Source organism: Rattus rattus, chromosome 10, assembly GCF_011064425.1.
Source record: "Rattus rattus isolate New Zealand chromosome 10, Rrattus_CSIRO_v1, whole genome shotgun sequence".
Lineage (NCBI taxonomy): Eukaryota > Metazoa > Chordata > Mammalia > Rodentia > Muridae > Rattus > Rattus rattus.
In genome coordinates, this window is record NC_046163.1 from 54,429,009 (window position 1) to 54,453,773 (window position 24,765).

The window sequence follows — 24,765 nt, forward strand, 5'->3', positions numbered from 1 at the left end:
TCCTCCCAGCAGGCATTGCGATCAACCTCCTTACCATACCTTATTTGGAACTTTCCCTCAGTGTAGCCTTGCTTGGTTGGCCACACACATAGTGACTGTGGTTGGAGAGATGGGAACTTCCTCTCAAAAGCCAGTTGCATCCGTCTCTTTCCAGCTGACTAGCAGGCACCCAGGTTTGCTCTGTCTGACTGTCACACAGTGTTTTCTCCCTCATCTTCATTGTTGGCCAAGCTCTGCTTCCTGGTCGAGTGAGGTTAAACTTAGTGACTCTGTAGCATTTGTGGTCTTGCAAGAGGGTTGTCAGTGGAGTGGTGAGGACAGAGGTGGACTACAGTGGGCTTAAGATCTAGGAATTGGGAGGACACAGTGACTAGATAATTCCTCACAGAATTTTTCAGCAACAGAACCCAGGGAATTAGTGAGGGTTGTGATCTTCCTCTCGGCACCAGCAATTCAAAAAAAAAAAAAAAAAAAAAAAAAAAAAAAAAAAAAAAAAAAGGAAAAAGAAAGAAAGCAAGCAAGCAAAAGAAAAAACTGTTCCCAGGGTCACTGTCCAGCCCATGGAGATCTCATTGACTCCTCCTCATTTGACTCCTCCTCAGCCTGAGGATGTAAGAATGAGAAGGCAGGACTTGGGGGGCCGGGGTTGGGGTGGGGTGGGCAGGGACAGTGTCCAACAGAAATGAGAAGGGGTTTCTTCTCTCAAAAGCAACAGTCTAGCTCCATTTACTTCTCTACTGAAAGAGAACCAAACTGTCTGTCTCCCCTGATTGTTATGTTCTCCCTTCTGAGGAACTATCCTCAGAAGATCCAAACTTAGGCGTGCTGGGATTGCTGTTAGTTTTAATGGAGGGTCAGTACGCATGGGTGTAGTGGTCACCACTGAGGGCATGGTGGACTTGTTAGTTTTAATGGAAAGTCAGTATCAATGAGTGTAGATCTCACCACAGAGTTTTCTTTATCCTTCACATAGTTCAGGGACTGTGACACTGAAAGCAATTTAACCCTTTGGGGAAAACCATTGGGAAAGGAAAGGCGATCTTTGTGGACATCCTGCCCAACTCTGGGAGCTGCCTTTGCAGCTGCTCCTGCTAAATTCACAGCAAGTGGTTGTCCCACTATGGTTTTGAGCCTTGTTTATTTTTAGCCTGCCCGGGCTCTGGAATATTGACTGAGTGAAGAAGAGGTTCTATAATTAACTTAGAGACTCTTTTTTTATTTATTACTTCAGAGATATTTTCAACAGGTCAGAAGGGTTGATAGAACTGATAATTCTTGACTCTCCCCTGTTCTCTTATTAAGGAATTCATTAATTTTGAGGTCCACTCTCATTATGTAGCCCAGGCTGGCCTTCAATTCACAGTCCTCCCACCTTAGCCTCTGAAGTATATGGGATTACAGTGTTGACTGGTGTTTTAGTCCATGGCTAAACTGATGGTAAAAAGCACAACTCCAGGCTATTTTTGTTTCATGAATTGAATGAGAATATTTCCCATGAATGCCTGTCATAGTACTGTGTGGTAGAGGGTGCTGACTGTATTGTGAAAGCAGTCTGATTCTGTACGTCAGACAAGGCTTCCTGGAGGAGATGCCTCTGTAAGGAAAGGTCCTTGCCTCTAAGCTGATGCCTCGAGTTCAATCCCTGGAACCCCCCTGGTAGAAGATAACCAACTCTTGAAAGATGCCTTCTGACTTCCACTTGATGCTCCCTCCATAATAAATATATTTTAAAATCCCGATTTTAAAAGGGGATTGAGAGCAATTTGGGTGGTGGGAAGTATGAATCACTGGCGAACTAAAATCAAGTCCTGTGGAGAGGCAGGGAGAGAGACTGGCAGTCCGGACCTTGGAGTTGGGTTGATATGCCTGGCTTCTTGTTGAGTTTATATTTTGAGATACGGCCGCTTAGAACCCAGGCTGGCCTTAAACCCCTGATCCTTCTGCCTCTACTCTCCAAGTGCTAATACAGGCACTTGTGTCTTTTTGTTTTTCATTTTTGTCACAGTCTCCCTGAACCTCGATAGTCTCGATACTCTGGAGCTAAAGCTGGTAACAGTGCTAGGATCACAGGGATGTGTCAATACACCTGGACTTTTCTTTTTCTTTTAGGGCAGGGTCTCAGTATGCACTCCAGGTCCTCCTGGTACTGTATAGTTTAGGCAGACAACAAATTCAGCGTTCAGTGGGTGTGGTGATCTACGTCTTTAATCCCATCACCTGGGAGGCAGAGGCAAGTGAAGGTCAGGCGGGCCTAGAGAGTTCAAACTCCACCTCAAATAAACATAAATGAACAAATTCAAGGTCTCGCCTCTATACCTCGAATGTTAGGATTCCAGGCATGTGCCATTATACCCAGTTTAGACTTTTTCTAAAGATGACATAAACGCAAGAAGTGTTTTAAGGTTATAAATAGTTTAAGGTGTGTCTTAAAAACTTTCAAGGAGAAAAACAAGATAAGCAGCATTTCCTCTTTTTTTCCAGAGAGCCTCTGGCCCGAAGGATGCTATAGGTCAACAGGTAGCCCAATAGGGGGGTGTGATAAGGTAAAGAGGGAAGTCGAGGGAAGGTCGGTTCTCAAATATGCTAAAGAAAGAAACCTAGGCTCTGGTGGGAGTGTGGAGCTCCAGGATGTCTCCCGCCCTCTTCCTATGCCATCGCTGCAATGAGCCCCTGAAACTCTTACAGCAGCAGGGGGGGCCCTTGGAAGTCCAGCACCATGCCAATCTCCCCACAGAGATGCCAGTTTCTGGACAGTCCCCGGTCAGGACCTCCCACAGAGCCCACCCTGACGGTGGCAGGACGTGCCAGGGAGGTGCCTGCTGCACCTTTACTCTGCTTGGTGAGTCTGTCTCCGTGAGAACTTTGCACACCGTCCAAAATACCACCATAGAGACCTTCGAAATCCTCTCGGACCAAAAGGTGGTGGACCACCCGCTGTGCGTGGAGTGTACCGACAATCTTCTGGTGCAACTAGACGACCAACTCACTCTCGTTGCATCTGACAACCAGAGCTACCAAGGTTTCCTGGAGAGACAGTCGCTGGTGAGTGAGGAGGAGACGGAGGCGCTACACGCGGAGCTACGTGCTGAACTGTCGGGTCTGGAGCAGGAGGAGGCAAGGCTGGTGCAGGAGCTAGAAGACCTCGATGGCCATCATGCAAGGGTAGCCGCCGAACTCAGAGCAGCCCAGGCCGAGAGCAAGGAGCTGTATCAACAGAATGAAGAGCACAGGGCCAGCTATTCTGTTTTGAAGATGGAACAGCTGGAGCTGACGGACCAGCTGAGCAGTGTGGAGAACCAGCTGCAGTACGCCCTGGGTCAGCTGTGCCACTTAAGAAACACCAGCATCTTCGACGCCACATTTACCATTTCAGATGACGGTCCCTTGGGCATGATCAACAATTTCAGGCTGGGCTGCCTCCCAGGAGTCCGGGTGGGGTGGACTGAGATCAATGCCGCCTGGGGACAGACAGCCTTACTGCTCTTCAGCTTGTCCAAGATGGCCGGCCTGCAGTTCCAGAGGTATCAGTTGGTGCCCTTGGGGGACCATTCCTATCTCAAGTCCTTGACTGCTGATGAGGTGCTGCCGCTGTTCTCCGATGGGAACCACAGCGTCTTCTTGAATAACACGTTTGACTGTGCGATGAAGGCCTTCCTGGACTGTCTGCAGCAGTTTGTGGAGGAGACTGAGAAGGACGAGAGATACCCCTGCCTGCCCTACAGGATCCATCCGCTGGAAGGGGAGATGGAGGACATCGGAGACAGCGGGGACTGCTGCTCCATCAGGACCCATCTGAACACAGAGGAGGAGTGGTCGAGGGCTCTGAAGTTCATGCTTACGGACCTGAAGTTGATTGTTGCTTGGGCTTCCTCAAGGTACTGTTAGGATTAACATATTTTTGATTAGAATTAACATATTTTCAAAAGTACTGTAAAAATAGAGCGGTCAGACTCAACAATACATGTTTGTGATTAAAAGATTCCATTTTGTCTTTTTTGAGACAGGTTTTCCAGAGTTGGAGTTGGCCTTAAACCCCTGGTGACACCACTGCCTTAGGCCCGAGTGCCCGGATTGTGTGACCCAACTGAGAATGGGTTTTAAAATAACGTGTCAGGTGACCCCTGGCACCAATTATGTGTATTTTGCTCAGGGTGACCCAGATGTCACTGCTGCTGTCCTTACACTCTCCTCTCTTTCCTTTGTATCTTTTTCTCTTGTTCCCCTACACCCAGGTGTTCAAGATGACAGGGGGAAAAAAACCCAACGAAGACGTAAGATACCCCTGCATTAGAAACGATAGAGAAGGAATCTCGGAATCTCCAGGAGTCGTGGGGAAGACAGCTGAGGCCTGAACTTCCTGATGAATACTGTGGTGGTTACTGTGTGCAGTGGACCTTTGAGGGGCACGGGTCATGGAGTGGGGCTGTTCAGGGACTTTTGTTGTTGTATAGGATAAGCCTTCCCTTTTCGTCTCTAAGATGATTCCAATAAATGTCATTTTCTTAAATGATTAAAAGTGAGAAGTGTGACTGTGTGTGCATGTGTGGGCCTCTCTGCATGTCTCTGTGTATGTGTGTCTGTCTGTCTGTCTCTGTGTGTGTGTGTGTGTGTGCCTGTGCCTGTGCCTGTGTGGAGAGACGCCTTAAAGCTCAAGCTACCCTGGTGGCAATTCAACATTGCCATGCTGCTTACGCCTCTATTATGCTGGAATTTATGCCACGACAACTGAGAGGCATCCCTTAATTAGGCGGTGCCAAAAGATGGGTTCACTGTGGCCATTCGTTCGCTACCACAGAGTGTTACCCAGAAGTGAGAAGGTTCAGAGAAAGTAGCTCGGGATGGAAGAGGACTTGCCTTCCAGGGAGACATTCCGTCCCTTTCTGGTTATCTGTAAAGTGGGGACAATTGTACTACTCTGAAGCAAGATTGCTGATTACAAAATCAGCATCACTTTTTCCCAGCTTCATCTCACAAATGAAATTAACATGTCTAAAAACGCGTAATCAGAGAAACAATTATATTTTATAAAATAGGACCTCTCGACATAGCCCTAAGCTGTCCTGGAATTCACTATATAGACCAGGCTGGCCTAGAGATCTGCCTGCCTCTGTCTCCCCAGTGCTGGAATTACAGGCAGTGCCACCATATCTGGATCCTCCACTGTTTGATTCAGAGTCTCTTGAACATATTAATGCCTGGAATGGTGGTCCATGGCTTGAACTTCAGCACTCAGAAAGCAGCCCTCCGTGAGTTCAAGACCAGTTTGGGCTACATAGTAAGTTCCAGGCCCAAGCCAGCCAGAGCTACCTAAGTGAGACTCTGTTTTTTTGTTTTTAATTTAACTACAAAGAAAAGAAAAAGAAAGGAAAACCAATGTGGTAGCTTGCAGAATGGGAAAGATCTGAATTCCAGCTCGATTTACTTTTTGAGACAGGGTCTCTCTAAGTTGTTCCAACTGCCCTAGGTAGAACTCAGGTCTGGAAATTCCTGATACTATTGCCCTAGCATCTCCTGAAAGATTACAAGCCAGCGCCTGCTCAACTCAAGAGACGTTCTAGTCTGTTTTAGCGCCTCAGCTGGTGGTTGTACACTCCTTGCTAGGCGCTCGGGGAAGAACTCCCATTTCTAACTTTATCTTTCGGCAGAGGCATCCTATACTGATAAAGTCACATCCGTATCTGGGAAAAGTCACATCCGTATCTGGGAAAGTACTTATTTCAGGGGCCAGGGATTCCTTGTTTTCACCCTTACCCTCATTTCGCTATTGTAGTCTTAGACTCTCACTTCCCCAACCTTTAATTCGAAGTCGAGCGCCCCCTTGTGTGAGGGTTACCTTAGCCGCATCAGGAGCCCACCACGGTTGTACAAGGTGTCCGCAAACATTTATTATTCTGTTTATCCCATCTTTTAGGGTTACTAATTGCTGCGGTGAAACACCATATGGTGGCAAAAAGAGCAAGTTGGGGAGGAAAGGGTATTTTTGACTTACACTTCCACATCATTGTTCGTCACTGGAGGAAGTCAGTGAACGTGGAGGTAGGAGCTGATGTGGAAGCCATTGAGGGGTGCTGCTTACTAGCGTGCCTCGTGTGGCTTGCTCAGTCGGCTTTCTTACAGAACCTAGGACCTCCCGGCCAAGCATGGCACACCCTTAATGGCTTCACTAACTAAAAATGCCCTGCGGAGTCTACAGCCCCATTTTTGGAGGAATTTTCTCAGTTAAGGAAGTTTCCTCTCTGATTCTAGCTTGTGTCAAGCTGAACTAGCCAGCACCCGCAACATTTATGTCGTATTCCACTTGGCTAGAGATAATCTTTATGATGTTTATATATACCTAACTTGTTTTTTAATTGAGGGCCACAAACTGGCTCTCCTAAACCTAAAGAAGGTCGCGACCGCCCCCTAGTGGTATTTGTCAGTTCCGAACAAGTTCTGAACGGACCGACAGAGGGAGCTGTAATAGCTAGATGCTCTTACCACTTGGGAAGGAAATACAAGTGACTGGGTAACTTTGCGTCAAAGGGTGCAGGTCTCACATAGCCTGCTCAGAAAGTTTTTTCTCTTTTTTTGAAACCTGGGTAGAATTTTTTATTAATATATGAATAAAATTCTTAGACTTGGAGCAAAGACCCTTTCGGATTCAGGACCATCTGATGCCAAAACCCTTGCTCTCTCCAGGTATTCTCTCATCCTGGTATTTGTCTCTCGACTCCCAAGGGTATACAAACCATCTTGGAATCTCAAGAAACTGGGGATTTTGGAAGCTGTTCTAAGAAGGAGACTGGAACATTCTACATCCTGTCAGACTCTGAGGTGACGCTTACATTGCCAGCTTGCTGACAAAACTTGTAGTCTTGAGTGGACTCTAGACCAGTTCTTAGAAACCCTCAGTCTCCCCTCAGAGCACACTTGACAGTGTTGGGAGACACTTTTGGTGTCATGATAGGGGTGCGGCCTGTGTCCCCCAGTAAGGGCAGTCCAGGGATGCTATAGAACATTTCACCACTAAGAATTATTTGCCCATGTAATATATAAAAACTTGGATTTTCTGCCTTAGATTGGGTATGGCATAACCCAAGTCTGACTTCTGTAAGTCCGGTTATAACCAACCTCAAAGCAGTTTTAAATACAAGTGCCACTGGTTTTTCCCACCATTGAAGGAAAACAATGCAGGAAGTGAAGAGAGAAGGGGAAGGTGGAATGGGGTGGGATTTGAGTGAGGGGATCCTGGAAGGAGAGGATAGGCTGATAATGGGGTTGTAAATGAATAAATTAATTTAAAAAAGAAAGAAACCAATACGTATTAGAAACCTTCCGTACATAATTTTAGGAGCAAAGAAAGATGAGGTTCAGGTTTGGAGGACACTTTGGGACAGCAAGATCACAACTATGCTTTTTGACCCCAGAAATGCGTTCTTCATGTATGTCTCCATTAAGCTGCAGAAAAAGTCTTGCAGAACAAAATCTATAAACTGTCTAGGTCGGATGGCCTGCTATCTAAGTTGCATTCAACCTTCTTGGGTGCCATGATAAACTCCCTAAACAGCTCTGTTCCGAGGTCTTAAGGTGGTTTCCTTGGTTTTGGCACGGTGCTGAAATAGATACACAGACTCAGTGAATCCATGGAGAGATCATGGAGATCAGTTCATGGAGAGATCAGTCAGTAAATGCACACTGACAACTGCTTGTGCATTTGAGAAAATGTCAGGACCTGGGCACGCTCTTCTGTTACTCAAATATATTATGGTTGCTTCAAAAGCTCATGTAAAAGCATACTGTGAGAATACAGAATGGATAGTCCTTTTTTTATATAAATCAGAGCTGGGAGAGTGTACTTAGAAACATGACCCTCAGAAGCTACAAAATAAAGATCAGATGAGAAGATGGTCAGAGGGAATGTGGAATTAGTTTTAAAACACATGGCTTGCAAGGAGGGGATTACTCAGCTAAAACCTAACAAAATCATAAACCTAAATGCAGAGTGATACAATCTATAACGTGCAAATGGCCAATTAGTTTTGGTTATGTGAGTGGGTGCTAAGAAAAGAAAGATTGTAGCCAAACTAAGAGAGGTCCGAAACTGTCTCCTACAGACAGGCCAGCTACTGTCTTGGCTTCCTGGGTCACACATTCTCCAGCTGTTACTTTAAAGGACTTGGAATCTAGCCACTGTACTGAGAAGCCTCTTGGAGTCACTCCAGCCTTCAGTCCTGCTAGGCTTGGGCTTGAGTCTGAAATGCCTCCAGATGGTTGGTGCTGTCAGTCCTTTGAGTCAATACCGAGTCTTCTGTGTCTTCATGGCGGAGTTGCTATACACACATGAGCGGAGTCTAGCTTTCCCTGTGCACGGAGACATGCACATGACACAAAAGCTCACTCTAGCCCCTTTGCCCACAGGCTCTGAGATGTATGCAGCAATGGTCACCGTTTGCTTTATGTTCTGAGGTTTGTGTGGTAATGAGCAATGCCAACCCCAACAGAGGGACTCAAGCCATTCTTACAATCACCAGCCAAGGAAGTTATGATGTGAGAGGAAGCTGCATCAGGGAGGGCCTTTGAGACAAAAGCTCACCGAAGTCAGACCCTTGTCTTTGTTGTGTGACAACACAATGTTAGAAGCTGGAATCCCAGGAAAGCCAGAGAAGTAGGGAAGGCTGGCCTCAAAGGACCAGACAGAGCTGGCCACAGACACTCAGGCGGGTCTGCTCATGAAGTTCAGAGTCAATTCAAGGACAAAAACCACTGGGTCAGAGAACAGCAGCAAGGTGTGTCTGGACAATGAGTCTGACATATGTCAAGGAGGCTTGAAGGAGGAAGCTGCCTAGATCTGGGACATCACAGAGGGCAAGGACGGTGTCTATCACTTTTCTGTCTTGAGAAAGTTTGTTTTAGAGTTCTAGAGGGTTAGAATTCTATCTTGGGGTACAGTGGGGGGTGGGATGTGGCAACAGGCAGGGCAGCGTGAAGCAAGGAGCTGGCCGACCATATTTTCATCTTCATGAAAAAAGAAGAGTGGGAACAGGAAATACAGCCAAGCTACAAAACCTCGAAGCCTGTCCCCATGGCAGCCTTCCTCTGGCAAGGCTTACCCCTAAAGCAGCAGTTCTCAACTTGAGGGTCCTATATCAGATGTCCTGCATATCAGATACTTACATTACGATTCATAACAGTAGCAAAATTACAGTTATGAAATAACAACAAAATAATTTTATTGTTGGAGGGCACGACAAGATGAGGAACTGCATTAAAGGGTCGCAGCATTAGGAAAGTTGAGAACCACGGCCCTAAAGATTACTTAACTAACTGGGGCCATGTAGTCAAATACCTGGACCTGCAGGGAGCATGTCTTAGTCAAACCGCCATAGATATCCATCAGCCATCCTCAGGAGAGATCCCTAGAGCAGGAGACAGGACACCTAGGAAGGAAATGGGGATACGCACCAGGCCCAAGCACCACTGAGAAACTGAGGAACCATAGGGAGAGCACAGCTCCTCTGAGACTCAACTGCTTCATAGAGGTTTGTCAACCACCAGCTCCTCTTCATGAGAGATGGCCTCCTCTGAGTCTTGATCACGGATCCCACCTACGCTTTGCTCTGGGTTTTTTTATTTTCTTGTATTTGATGATCTTTTTTTTTGTCCTAGCTATTTTTTATGTCAGTTTGACAGGAGCTAGAGTTACCTTAAAGGAGGGAACCTCAACTGAAAAAATACCTTCATGCGATCCAGCTATAAGACATTTTCTTTTTCTTTTTTTGAAAATTTTGAAAGATTTATTTATTATGTATACAGCATTCTGCCTGCATGTATATCTGCAGGCCAGAAGAGGGCATCAGATCCCATTACAGATGGTTGTGAGCCACCATGTGGTTGCTGGGAGTTGAACTCAGGACCTCTGGAAGAGCAGTCAGTGCTCTTAACCTCTGAGCCATCTCTCCAGGCCAAGACATTTTCTTAATTAGTGATCAATGGGAGAGTGCCCTGCCCATTGTGGACGTGCCTTCCTGAGCTGGTGGCCCTTGAGTAAACAACACTCCTCCATGCTCTCTGTGTCAGCTCCTGCCTCCAGGTTCCGGTCCTGATTTCTTTGACTTCCTTTGGTGATTAACAGCAATGTGTGAGCCGAACAAACTTTTTCCTCCCCAATGTTTTGGTCACGGTGCTTCCTCAGGGCAATAGAAACCAAACCATAAGACAATTTTCTTGCTTTGCTAATAAAGTTAACTCTATGAGGCCCGCGGTCCTCGTCTGATGTTTACATTTTGGGTTCTCCCATTTGATTGTTTCTTTTTAATTGGTTGTCTTGTTTTATTTTCTCCCCACCCCCCATTGTCTATTTTGTTAACCTTTTTCAGTGCCACAAATAGCTTAGCACAGTGGTTCTCAACCTTCCTAATGCTGCGGCCCTTTAATTCAGCTCTTCTTGTTGTAATGATGACCGACCATAAAATTATTTCTCTGCTGCTTCATAACTATAATTTTATTACTGTTATGAATTGTAATGTGAGGGCTGGAGAGATGGCTCAGCAGTTAAGGGCACTGACTACTACTCTTCCAGAGGCCTGAGTTCAAATCTCAGCGACCACATGGTGGCTCACAGCCATCTGTAATGGGATCTGATGCCCTCTTCTGGTGTGTCTGAAAGTCATTTATGAATTGTAATGTGCATAGCTGATATGCAGGATATCTGATATGTGAGTCAGATGCAGCAATCGTTCAGTAAGTGCTTACAGAATGTTAATAAAATTCCTTCTTAGGCAGACTCTAATGCCTCAAATCTCAGCTGGATCTGTATCCCCCATAATAAACCTTTCCACAGCAGGGATGCTCACGTCGTTACCGCTGCATGGGAGAGCTCATGCTCCTGTGCCCTGCGCTTCACCCTCTTTGCTGGTGGTGTCTTTAGGCTCTCTCACACTAAAGATCTCAGGGGTTTAGTAGAGTGGGAAACAGCAGATAGCATTGGCAGTCATCTGGGCTGTGTGGGGCTTCCCAATAACTCAATTAGATGTAACCTGTTCTCAGTACTGGAAGCATCATTTGGTGACAAGAGTCGTCTGGTTTGGGCTCTGTCTCCCCCATTTTTTTTTTTAAGATTTATTTATCTATTATATATAAGTACACTGTAACTGTCTTCAGACACACCAGAAGAGGGCATCACATCCCATTACAGTCTTTACAGATGGTTGTGAGCCACCATGTGGTTGATGGGATTTGAACTCAGGATCTCTGGAAGAGCAGTCAGTGATCTTAACCATTGAGGCATCTCTCCAGCCTGTTCCCCCATTATTTGGTTTCATTCAGATCGCCTTCATATATGTATATTTTAGGAAGCTTCTATTATATTAGTTTTCCAAATGGCCCTTAAGTTTAACACATTCCTTCACTCTTTACCCCTCATCCACCCCCCTCCCCACTTGAATTTTATCTCTTTGGATTGTAGTATGACAGAGCTGGGGAAAGTTAACACAGCCCTGGAGTGTGCCTGGGAAGTCACAATCTGCCCCAAGTAAATGCAAACCATTTTCAATTCCCTTTTACGTGGATGGAAAAAAAAAATCAGTTTACAAGATCTAGGGTTAGTCATCCCATGCCTGAAGTAACATTAGTATTTGTCTTAGGGTTTCATTGCTGTGAAGAGACACCATGACCAAGATGACTCTTGTAAAGGCAAGCATTTAGTTGGGGCTGACTTATAGTTTCATCATGGTGGGAAGCATGACATCGTGTAGGCAGACTTGGTGTTGGAAGAGCCAAGACGTCTGCATCTGGATCAGAAGGCAGCCAGAAGAATTTCTCTGAACTGGGCAGCTTGAGCATATAGGACCTCAAAGCTCACCCCCACAGTAACACACTTCCTCCACCAAGGCCACACCTCCAAACAGTGCCACTTCCCACGGGTCAAGCACATTCAAGCCATCCTAGTATTCTCTAACAGGTACTCCATATGTGTCAGAAGCAGCGGCAGTGGGGGCTTCTGCTTAGGTGAGCTTCAAAGACCCACACTGCCATACTCTAGCAACAGCATCTTCTCTATTTCTTGGCAGTAAAGCAAATCCATGTTATGGGAGAATGTTCATCTACAAAGAACTAATCAACGACTTCCCACCACTGACACCTCTCATCCACTACAACCCCAATCTAGGCTCCTGGGGTACACACATGTTATTGTTTGGTCCTCCAGCTCACATGAGAAGGATGTGCCCAGCCTTCCAACTGGCCATTTTCCTAATACTAGATTTAAGGTACAATTTATGCAACTGGCTTATGTCCTAACCTAATGGAACCTAATTGTTAGTAGAATGTCCAGGAGGAGAGATGGGCTATCTTCTACACAGGGACATATATTGTGTTCTAAGTCTCATGATTTTAGGCAAAGGGAAAGGATTTACCATGGCTTGTACAGCACAGAGCAGATTTTTCAAGCAAACTTTGGGGCTCAGGATTTTCGGGGAGTTATTGGACCGGATGTATCCATTCCAGATGTCAGTTTCCAAAATGCCCCAGCCTGAGCATAGCAAACATGCTTAGTTTGAGAGCCCAGCCTTCCTGAATGTTCTATTGCTAGTACATCTAGGCTCTGGGCCTGATCCTTACCTTTGTGTATTCTCTACTTACAGACCATGAGCACAGTCTCTGCCAGGAGGCCCTCTGGGTTTTCTACTTTGCATTTAGTTGTGGGATTCATCACACAATTACAATTACACGATTTCATCTACTCTGGTCTGGAAAACATCATTAGCCCTAGACCTGAAATTCTGTAATACATATGATGACTCTGGTTCTTAGTTCTTAAAACACACTGCATTTCCTTCCACCATTTGCCACCTATTTCACTAGGGCTCCTTTCAGTGCAGCTGGGACCTCAGTCGAAACCACTGTTGTCACGTGCTCTAATTAATCATTTCTAGGTCATCAGGTAGCATTCACAGAGCTTCCTCTTACACACTGGGGTGGCCAATACACTTTAGTATTTAATTCTCCTGGGGTGGTGAAAAGGCACCTGTAGCTTAGAGGGCTGAAGTATTTTGATCAGCTTGACACAGATGGTGAGATTTGAGCCCAAGGCCAAATGCTACCAAACCCTTCCAAGAGATAAGGCTTTGGATTGTAGAATTTCACGCTAGCTTCAAGTGGCACCATGACGGTCACTGGGAAAGCACTTCCTGCAGGATTCTTATCGGCAGAGCCAGGATTGCAAGGTCACATGCACAGAAACCTCTTCCTTTGCTGACAAGTTCCCTGACTTTGGTCCTACTGTGTGCCTGATAGCCCCCTGAATACACCAAGCCCTGATCAAGCCACTGTTCTTTTATTATATAATCCCTTGTCAGTGAAGGCTGAGTGGTTCAGACCGGGGCTGAGCAGGCTCATTCCGGTCTTTACTGCCAGGGGACATGAGCCGTGGATTGGCTTCACAGATCCCACATCCACAGCCAGAGAATTTGGCTCCTCTCCTCCCTGACTCAGCTGTGCAGCTGTTGGTTCTTGACTCCAATCCCAACCACCCCGGGTGGAAAATGATACACTGGCAAAGGAAGCATTCCGTGCTTGACTAATCCTTCAGACACAGATGGAACGAGAAAGAGAGAGAGAGAGAGAGAGAGAGAGAGAGAGAGAGAGAGAGAGAGAGAGAGAGAGAAGATAAGAAGGAAGAAGGAAAACTCATGTGAAGGGAAAGATATTCTGATTCTGGTAGTGGCCTTTCTGCAAGCAACCAGAAAAGGAGAATTAAGCCCATTTTTCTGAGAGCCAGAGGCATTTCCTACTATACTCAGGGTCTACATAACCCTCAAGGACACTGAAAATATACTCGTTTGCGAGAGGAATAGTAATTTTTAGCAACCGGAAGTGGTGAAAGTGGTATCTTTCCCCTCCATCTCTAAGTGCTGGATTCTATGCATAGACTGTCACACCTACCTTCTACACTAGTGGTTGCCTACCTGTGGTTGATGCCCTCAGAGATTCTGAGACGATGACAAAACGTCGTGTGCGTGGTCTCTGGCTTCAGGCAGAAAGCCTGCAGTAGACTGGGGAGGCAGAGATGGCCAAGGGAACACACAGCTGTGCCAGTCATGAGAGGAGATGTCTAGGTTCTAGGGCAGGATTTGCTAGGAAATATAATTCCTTAGACATAGAGGAATGTGGGAGAAAGTTTTCTGAGGGCATGGGATGTGAACTTGTTAACCAGGCAGAACAAAGCAGGGATGAGGTTGGAAATATGAGGCAGGGGTGAGACTGAGGAGGAGGGCAGAGAGAGCCTACGAACAAAGAGGCACACTGTATGTTTAAGCAATCCAAGCATTGGAGTTAAGAGTTCCAAACGTCCCAGGAGACCCCCAGGCAAAGGGGGCTGAAGGGCTCCAGTGAATCCCACCAGCTGTTCTAAGGTTGAGTCCATGGGTTCAAGTACAATGGGTTAACTTTTTACCTTGAAAATAATCTGTTCAGATGGGAATATGGAGTGTAGACAGGAAGCAGAGCACGGAAATGGGTGTGGGAAGGAAAAAGGAAAGTTTGGCCTAAGAAGGCGGTGAACTAGATTGAAATATTAGACACTGTGGGAACGTTATGAAGGAAATAAGGGAACAGGGTAACACTGACAGCTCGGAGCAGAGAGAAAGCCGCGTGTCTGTAATCAGTGCGTTTAGGGCAGCAGCTGCAAGAGCGGTGTTCAATTGCCTGGAAAACTGGGCTAGCGTCAAGTTGATGATAGGTATCAGTCATGGTTAGATTGGAGTGCCTTTGATGTGACTGCAGCTGGTGAGGGGTCAGGCGGGTAGATGTGGAGTTAAGGGTCTACAATCAAGGGAGCCGTAGCCATGGTATGATTTGCATGGCTACGTAGAAAACAGAATAAGAAGATCCCTGGGCTGAGCTACTCTGCTGTGTTGACCTTGAAGACAGAACACTCCGCATGCGTATGGATTGTATGGATTAACATAGATTAAGTCTGAAGACCCAGTGTAACTGGGTATGGCTTCTTTGACTGTGTCTTAGCTCAATGTATCACCATGGCAACAGCTGTAGTTTCACTACCTATGCTGTTTGCTTAAAAGTTTTCTTTTAAAAGGTTTTTGGGATATGACAGTCTCATATTGCCCAGGCTGACCTCAAACTCCTTGTGAAGTCCAGGATGATCTTGGACATCCATTTCTTCTGCTGCCACCACCGCCACCACTCTGTCTTCCTCCTCCTCCTCCCCCTCCTTCTCCTCCTCCTCCTCCTCCTCCTCCCCTCCTTCTCCTCCTCCTCCTCCCCTCCTCCTCCTCCTCCTCCTCCCCTCCTCCTCTTCCTCTTCCTCCTCCTCCTCTTCCTCCTCCTCCTCCAGTGTCGGGATTACAGGTGGGTGCCAGCATGCCAGGCTTATGTTATCCTACAGATAAAACCCAGGGCTCCGTGCATGCTGGAACAGCACTCTGCTTAGGCACAGAATGATGCGGAGGGTAACAGAATGCAGGAACACAGAGAAGAGAAGAGGGAAGCATGGGGGGTGGCAAAGGCCCTCATTCCCATCATTGATGTCATCCCACATCCCACTCAGCTGTGTGTGCCTTATCAGGAGTCTCCAAGCTTCTGTGATAAGGAGAGACTAAGTGCAAAAAGGAAATGAGAGATGCAGGGATATTCACATCTGTTCTCTATAGAATTTCTCCTGGAGGGCTGGTGAAATTGCTTAGCGGATAAAGGCTCCTGCTCTCAAGCCTGAAGACCAGAGTTCAGGTCCCAGCACCTACGTGATGGAAGGAAAGAACGTTGTCTTCTGACATCAGGAAGCACACTATGGCATCCCTCTCCCGAATATAAATGAATAAATAAATAAACTAACTAATGCAATACATTAGAAAGAAAAACCTCCTTTGGAGCAGTAAAATAAAGGGTGGAAAAAGGGAAACAAATCTCGTTTCGTAAAATCTTAACTATGACTCCTCATACTCAGAGTCAAGTGCAGATCCCTGCCAGGACCCCCAGTTGAGTCTCTGTCCCCAAGGTTCACCATCCCTAGCATCTTCTCCAGCTCAGGCCCCCACACCACCCCTATTTCCTTCTGCAGGCTTTGGGTTTAACTCCCACACCTTGAGTGCTCATGCTGTACCTGTTTCCTTCCAGTCTGCTGCCTTAACTGTGTTCAAGGGAAGACTTTTTTCTCCTAAGGCAGGTTTTCCTGTAGGGGCACTGTTACCAGGTACACGTTTATATTTAACTTTGAGCGTGCTCGTGGGTTCAGCGATCGTGATCGGATTTGGCTTATTCTCAGCCAACCATCAGTGGGGCTTTCGAGAGATAATGAGGGTGTGCAGGACCCATTGTCTCCCGTCTTTGGGAAGGTAGATGGGGACCATTTCTTCTCTGTTTCTGTCATGCTTGTGTAACTGCTGGCCTGTTTGTTCCCAGGCCTCTGAGGTGCTGTTCAGGCCAAGAGCACAGCTGGGAGTGCTCCCAGCCAGGGGGAGAGCATTACAGAGTCATTAGCACCCAAGGAGAATTTCCTTTTCAAATCTTGGCTTTTGCCACTACCTAAAGACTATACATGGACTGACCCTGGACTCTGACCTCATAGGTAGCATTGAATATCCTAGTAAGGTCACCAGTGTAAGGGGAAGCCCTGGGTCCTGCTAAGACTGAACCCCCAGTGAACGTGATTGTTGGGGGGAGGGCGGCAATGGGGGGAGGATGGGGAGGGGAACACCCATAAAGAAGGGGAGGGGGAGGGGTTAGGGGGATGTTGGCCCGTAAACCGGGAAAGGGAATAACACTCGAAATGTAAATAAGAAATACTCAAGTTAATAAAAAAAAAATTAAAAAAAAATCTTGGCTTTTCCTTATATACTTTTACATTGTTTATTTATTTTTATTTTATGTGTGGGGATGTTTTGCTTGCATGTGTGTTTGCACACCTATACGTCTGTGCCAGAGAAGTCAGAACAGGGCGTTACGATTTTCTGGAACTAGGGTTTATAGAGAGCTATCAGCTGTACAAGGGGTCCTGGGGACTGACCTCTGACCCTCTGCAAGAGCAGGGAGTGGCTCAGTGAGTGAGTCACCTCTCCAGTCCCTGTTTTATGTTTTTTTTTTTTTCAAGCAAAAGTAGTAGGATAATATATTTGTGAATAATAATTAGAAATTTGAAAACAAGCTGTAGGTTTGGTGAGAGACTCTGTGTAAAAATATATATGGAGGGGTGGAGAGATGGCTCAGCTGTTAAAAGTACCGGCTTCTTTCCGCAGGATCTGGGTTCAACTCCCAGCACCCAGATGGTCTGCAACTCCGGTTCCAAGGTACCAATCACCCTCACAGACATACATACAGGCAACACACCAATGTAAAATTTGTTAAAAATGAAAGCAAACTAATTTTGCCAGGTGGCCCATGCCCTTAGGGAGACGGAAGCAGGCAGATCTCTGAGTTCAAGGCCAACCTGGTCTACAGAGCAAGTTTCAGGACAACTAGGGCTGTATAGAGAAACCCTGTCTCAAAGGAAAAAATAACAGTAGAAGCCAGGCATGTGGCACACACCTTTCACCCCAGAACTCAGAAGGTAGAGTCAGCTGGATCTCTATGAGTTCAGTGTCAGCCTGGCCTACAGAGGGACTTTCAGGCTTGTAGTGAGTGAGACCTTGTCTAATCAATCAATCAACCAATCAGGTGGAGAGTAAAAGAGGAGATACTTGTAGTTGACCTCTGGTTTCCAAACACACATATTCTCTCTCTCTCTCTCTCTCTCTCTCTCTCTCTCTCTCTCCCCTCCCTCCCTTCCTCCCTCCTTCCCTCCCTCCCTCCCCCACCCCTCTCTCTCAACTGCACATGCATACACCACACATAAAAATTCTTTATTATTACCTACAACCAAACTGGCAAAGATCAAGCCATTCTGGGCAAATAGACACACTTAGTAAATTGGTCGAACCCTCTTCCGGGACGCCTCTGTGCCTCTGTGCCTCTGTGCCTCTGCGCCTGCGTGTGAGCGGATGTATTTGGTGTTTCCTTGTATACTGCCATCTCGCTAGTCACGTTTCCTGTGAACACAGTGCTGCCTGGTTCACTTCTCCTTCTCTATCCCAGTTGATAGCTTCTATCAGGATCTGTTCCTTGTTTTACAACCTGAACATCTCCGAGAGTAGGGGACCTCTTCCAAACACTCAATTTAGAGTCCTGACTTGCTTTTTTTAGGCATAACAAAGTACAGATTTATTTTGTTTTTATTTATTTGGGTTTTTGTTGTTTTTGACTTTTTTTTTAGACAGACTAACCCTGTCTGTCCTGATAGCTCAGTTCTTTTTTTTTTTTTAAGAGCTGGGGACCGAACCCAGGGCTTTGCGGTTGCTAGGCAAGCACTCTACCACTGAGCTAAATCCCCAACCCCCCTGTCTGTCCTGAAATGCACTCTGTAGACTAGGCTGGCCTTGAACTCACAGAGATCCACTTGCCTCTGCCTCCTCCCCAGTGCCACCACTGCCCAGCTTCTCTATTTCTATTTTGGTTCTGGGGATTAAATTCAGTTTGCCTGGATTTCGCAACAACTTTGGAAACTTGTAATTCTCCTGTCTCAACCTTCCAAGTGCCAGGATTATGGGTATGTATTCACAAATACATTTTGATATTTTTAATTGAATACTTTTTATTAATAGGACATACATACTAAAGTACTATTCTGTCCTCACTGAGTGTTCCTGTGTATCACCCACACTAAGGTCTCCACAGTCACTAGCTTGTCGCTGAACCCTGAATCTCTCCCTCCAGCCTGGGCTTCCCTCATTCCTAGGAGGCGGAGTTAGCAAGCACTCCAGCGCCTGCCCAGTGTTGAAATAGCTAAAGACTGCTCTCTCTACCTTCTGTCAGGTCTGCAAGCTCCAAAGGCAACGCAGGAGCACACTTCACCTTTAAATCTCCCTCAGCAGTCAGTGTGGCGTTCTACACGCAGTACTTGCTCAAAGCTTCCTGGCGTCCTTGGAGAACACTGTTCCTACTGCATGGGAGTCAAGGGGGACGTGGAATTAGCGTCTCTCACCACTAGATGTCGCACCACACTTGATACTCAACGCTAAGTTCCTGAACTGTTTGTTACTCCGGACTTCACTGGGGTTGGGTTACTCTGGCTATACTTAGGAAAGCACTGGCCATCCATTCTTCTTTCCTATTAAGGTCTACTTTAATTACTCATTTGTAAAGGTGAGAGGATGGGCAGGCAAAGGCTCCAACCACCTGTAGTTGGGTTGGCTTTGGAATTGATAATATAATAATGATGGGAGGTCTTCCCTACCTGTTGGTTTCCTTCCTTCCTTCCTTCCTTCCTTCCTTCCTTCCTTCCTTCCTCCTCCTTCTCCTCCTCCTCCTCCTTCTCCTCCTCCTCCTCCTCCTCTCCCTCCCCCCCCCGCCCTCTCTCATTTTCTTTTTTTCCCCAGTCTAAGTCATCTTCAAATTTCTGATTCTCCACCTCAGCTTCCTGGAAGCTGGAGTTTTCAGTATGTGCCACCAAGCCTGGCTCTGCACTCTTCATTTGCATTTTTAAGTATTAGAAATTAGGGGGTGAGAAATAGGTTAATCTGGAATGGATTCAGCAACGTTTCAATAATGCCATTCTCAGAATTAAACCTCATTTTCTTTTCTTTTTTTTTTTCATTTGCTCATTTTCCTTTCTAATATAGAAAATATACATAAATATATATAAATATATATACATAAATATACATAAGTATATTTGCAAGTATGTAATAAATATTTTATACTGTTATCCACATTGTTTACACTTTTTATACTGTACATTGGTCACTTCTTTTATACTTATATGTATGTGTGTGCATATGCATGTGTGTGTGAGCGACCTCTGCCTTTAGCTAATATTCTATTGCTGTCAAGACCATGACCAAGGAAACTTACTGAAGGAAGCATTTTAGCTTGCAGTTTGCTTATAGTTTCATGACCGTCATGGTGGGAAGATGGTGTCAGGCAGGCAGGCATGGTGCTGGAGCAGTAGCAGAGGGCTTGCATCTGATCCACAAGCACAACTCGAGAGCACAAGACTCCTTGCGGAGAGCTTTTGGGGTCACTTCTAGAAACTTGGCAGGAATTTGACTTTGGGCCAGGACAAGAAAGTAAGCTCAGGCAGGAATTTGACTTTGGGCTAGGACAGGGAAGAAGGCTCAGATAAAAATATTTACATTTGGGCTAATACAAAGCTCAAGGTAAACTCAGCTGAGGAATGCGACATTTCTTTTACCTTGGACACCCTGATAAGCCCCTAGAAACAGATCATGGGACTTCGTTCATTGCCTTGTTTGTTCCTTGCTATCTGTGTTTATTGCCTTGTCTGTTCGTTGACCTAGAACTGACCTTATTCCTTGCATGCATTTAAAATGCTATAAAAGCACACTGGGAAAAAAATAAACCCGCTACAGCCTCAGCACTGGCTGGAGTCATGTTAAATATTGTCTAATTGTCTTTTTCTTTCAATCCTCACTCCCTCCCTGGAGAACCCGTTGACTGACTGAGCTGGCTTGGTCAACTCCTGGTGTGGGCTTTTAAGTATCAAAGCACATCCCCTAGTAACATACCTCCTCCAACAAGGACATACCTTCTAGTCCTCCCCAAACAGTTCCACCAACTGGGATCCAAACATTCATATAACCTCTAGGGGCCATTGTTATTCAAACCCACCACATCCTCAAAGGCCAGAAGAGGATACCTGATCTCATGGAGCTGGAGTTGAACCAAGCTCAGGCCTCCTGTCAGAGTAATAAATACTTTTATCCACTGAGCCATCTCCCCAGATGCTATATTCCATATTTTGTTTGTTTGCTTGCTTGGGTTTCTTGTTTGTTTTGCTTTGTTTGAGAATCTCACTAGATTGTTCAGGATGGTCTTGAACTCTGAGTTTGAGTGATTCTCCCACCTCAGTCAGCCAAGTAGCTACTGGTGGACTGCCACACCTTCCTCCCCTTGCTTTCAGAAGGATGAACAGGCTGCCGGTGGCTCATGTGCCCCTGGACACTTGCTAGCTCACCCAGTGCTGCCAACGCACACTTCCTCTAGCTGCCCCAACCTCACCTGCCACCTCCGGACTCTTCAGTCCGTCTACTTAGCCATGCGGCTGTTGACATTTCTTCGGGTTTTAATCTAAGAACTTCCGCATGTGGGAAGACCCCATGAGGTTTCAAATGTCTGCTTGCTACTGTGACAAAGCTGAAGACAGCACACACACTCATGCCTTCCATTTTACCTAGAAAGACTTTGTCACTGTAGGAGTTACGAAGAGCCATTACTGTAGTGGCTTTGGGCCTTAGGCCTACATTATAGGCATTTTCTCTCTGACCGAGTCTACCCTAATGACTTCACTATTTCTACAGTTTATTTGTCCATAGTGACCTGGATGTTTCCTGTATCTGTGGTATGCATTAAGAATAATAAACACATGTGTGTGCACACATGTCCATGTGTGTGAGTGTGCATGTCTGTGTTATACGTGTGAACTTGTGGGAGTCAGTTAATTCTCTTCTTCTATCCTGTGGGACGTGGGGATGAAGCAGCCTGCTCTCCAATGAGGCACACCTTGGGCCAGTGTTCCATGGCTTTGGTATATTAACCATAGCTCCAGCTTGTGATAGGTCTGTTAGGAGGAAACCTCATTCACTGAGGGACGTCTGTGTTGGTTTCAGTTGTCAAGTGTTAGACTGTGACGAAGGTAGAAGGGAATCATCTAGCCCGACCCCTTCATGTTGCTGTGTCCATCTATCTTTAGCAAAGAGGAGGTGCTGCGAGCTAACCATGAACAAACACTGTCTGCCCCTCAAATGTCACCTCATTTCATCGTCACAACGCCACTGAGAGGAGGATTAGGATTTCTGCTTTGCAAACTAACCCAGTGCTCACAGAAATGGGGTGTAAAGAGACATGCGCTGTGACAGTCAGGAATTCAGCTGTGTTATTCCTCTTCTTGTCATTGGGACAAAACACCCAACAAGCACAAGTTTAAAAGGGGGCGGGGCTTATCCCATCTTATAGTTTGAGGAACTGTCCATCATGGTGGGGAAATCACAGCGGCACGAGCTTGAGGCACCTGGGGAAGCAGCATGCAGTTGCCCAGTCTGCTTTCCTTAGAACGCTGCCTCATGAAATGTGCCAGGCACACCAACGGTGGGCCTTTCACCTCAATTAACCCGGTTTAAAACTCCCTCACAGATATGACAGAGATTTGTTTCCTAGGTGACTCTAGATTCTACCAAGGTAACAAATAACATCAACCACCATACTAGTAGTGAGCCCTGGTTACTTGAGGGCCAATTCAATCTCTCCTTATTAATCATAGTGGCTGCCTGAATTTGAGCACATGACAGCAACATCCCACTTTTAATGAGAATTTAACACACAAGCTGAAATTATCACAGTAATTGGTCTTTTAAAATCAATAAGGAGAATTTAGTGATTTGTATGCAAACATGCATCAAATCTCTCTTTCTCTTCCTTTCTTTGACACAGATTCATTTTGGGGGGGAGTGGGGAGGATGTTTCAGAGAGGGTTGTCCTGGAACTTGCTCTGTAGACCAGGCTGGCCTTGGACTTACAGAGATTCACCTGCTACTGGGGGGATTAAAAGTGTGCACCACCACCACCTGCCTGACAGACACAGGTTCTCATACAGCTCAGCTTAACCTTGCAATCTTGCCTCAGTTCCCACATGGCATGCTGGGATATAAGCAAGTGCTACCACACCTAGCAAGGCAAAGTTGTCTTTTACTTAAGGAAATCTGGGCCAGCCAGCCAGCTCAGTGGGTAAAGGCATTTGCCACCAACCCAGATGATCTGAGTTCAGTCTCTGGAACCCATGTGGTAGAAAGAATCAGTTTGCCTGAGTCGTTCTCTTATCTTCACACATGCATCATGGGGGCACAGACTGCACATTCAGGAGTGCTTGTGCATGTTAACATCACAAACACACACACACACACACACACACACACACACACACACACGCACGCACGCACGCACGCACGCACGCACGCACACACGCAGGCAGGCACACACTAAATGTAAAATAGGAAGAGCTATAAGTTCAATTAAATCTCTAAAGTAAGGTTGGCTTTTTATTTTTGTTTGTTTGTTTACTTAGGTTTAAGACTGTCTTCTCACTGTCTGTTTCAGAAAGGAGAGGCATACAGCCAGGAGTTTGGGTCCACTAGTCACGCTCTGTCTGTCTAGTTAGAGAGAAAGAGAGAGAGAGAGAGAGAGAGAGAGAGAGAGAGAGAGAGAGAGAGAGAGAGAGAGAAATGTCCAGCTTTACAACTGCCTATCAGAAGATCTCTGAGCCATGACTTTTAGAGTCCCAGTGATAGCCTTAGCCTTGTGTTTGGAATTCTTTGAATTGCTCTTAGGGGCTTGATTTATAAACTATAGACACCACATCAGAAAGACCAAACTCATGAGGAACTGCTAATAATCACACGTGACAGCCACTGAAAATACCTGTTGAATTGTTATTGTTGGAAGCATGTGGCTTTAATATGGTTCTTTGACTTTTAATTAAAAGAAACCACATAGAAAGGAGAGGCAGATCACAACCTGGGGAAATGATTGCTGCAAACGATAATAACCTTAATATATAAAGAGCTTATGCATATTTATAAGATATTAAGGGTCTGGAGAAATGCTAAGCATATGGAAAGATTATTCACAGATGATGGAATAAAGTAGCTAATAGACAAGAAAATTCATGCAGATTCATTAATAAGAGCACGAGTGCAAAAATTAAAAATAAGGTTTGGTTTCTAACAAGTTGACAAAGATTTATAAGGATTTTTAAATCAGGAAATAATGAAAGCATTGGCAGCTTTCCATCACTTTGACGAAACACACACAGGCAAATAACTTAAAGGTTGAAAAGTCTATTTTGGCTAAAGGTTTCAGTCCATACTTTGCCCTATAATTTTTAGATCTATGACACAGGAACACTTGGTAGAAAGTATTTGGCCAATGAGACTACTCACCTCATTGTGACCAGGAAATGATAGAGGTATAAAGAGAGATAAATAAATAAATGAATGGATAGATGATTGATTGATAAAAGACAGAAAGATGATAGCTAAATAGATGATATATGCATAATAGATACATAGATACTTTGGTACATAGATAAGTGTTTTATGAAGAGTTTACCTGTTACTGTGAAGTACAAGACTAGAGGTGGGAAGTAGTAAGAAGTAGTTGGGAGTCTGACACGATATGCACACCTATAAACCTAGCTCTCAGGAAGCCGGGCCAGGAGGATCATGGATTTGAAACCAGCACAGAGTGTGCAGTGAGACCACACCTAAAAGCAGGTAGAAGTGGGAGGAAGTTGGGAATACGGAGCAGGTTGTCAATGGAAGGGAAAGTGGCTTTGGAAGATAGGACATGCAAAAGGAAGCGCTCCAAGGAAGAGCATCGAGATCTGAAAGAACCTCTGAAGAGGAGAGGTCAAGGATGGACTTTGTTCTAACTTTTTTTCTGTTCCCGTGGCAAATACCATGGCCATTACCAACCTAGGGGCAGAGTAAAGTTTATTTGGCTTATAGCTTACAGTCCACCATTAATGGAAATAAGGGAAAATACCCACGTAGGATATCCATGCAGAAAATATGGAGGAATGCTGCTTACTGGCTTTCCCCAAGTTCCATGTTTAAACTAGTCTTCTTGTATACCCCAGAACTACCAGCCAAGGCAGTAGTTCTGCCCATGGTGGCCTGGGTCTCCCCACATCAAGTAACAATCAAGACAATCCCCACAGACTTGTCT

General features: G+C 45.6%; 1 protein-coding gene across 1 annotated transcript; it reads left to right on the forward strand.

Annotated features, from left to right (window-relative positions):
- The first annotated feature begins 2,628 nt into the window (after positions 1-2,628).
- Positions 2,629-3,885, forward strand: Becn2 (beclin 2). Its single transcript, XM_032914935.1, has one exon. It carries the CDS (start codon positions 2,629-2,631, stop codon positions 3,883-3,885), a length of 1,257 nt encoding a protein of 418 aa, XP_032770826.1.
- Positions 3,886-24,765: the final 20,880 nt, after the last annotated feature.

Bases quoted from the DNA above. Each gene is read 5' to 3' on its own strand.
- Becn2 (XM_032914935.1), top strand. From the start codon at position 2,629: ATGTCTCCCGCCCTCTTCCTATGCCATCGCTGCAATGAGCCCCTGAAA.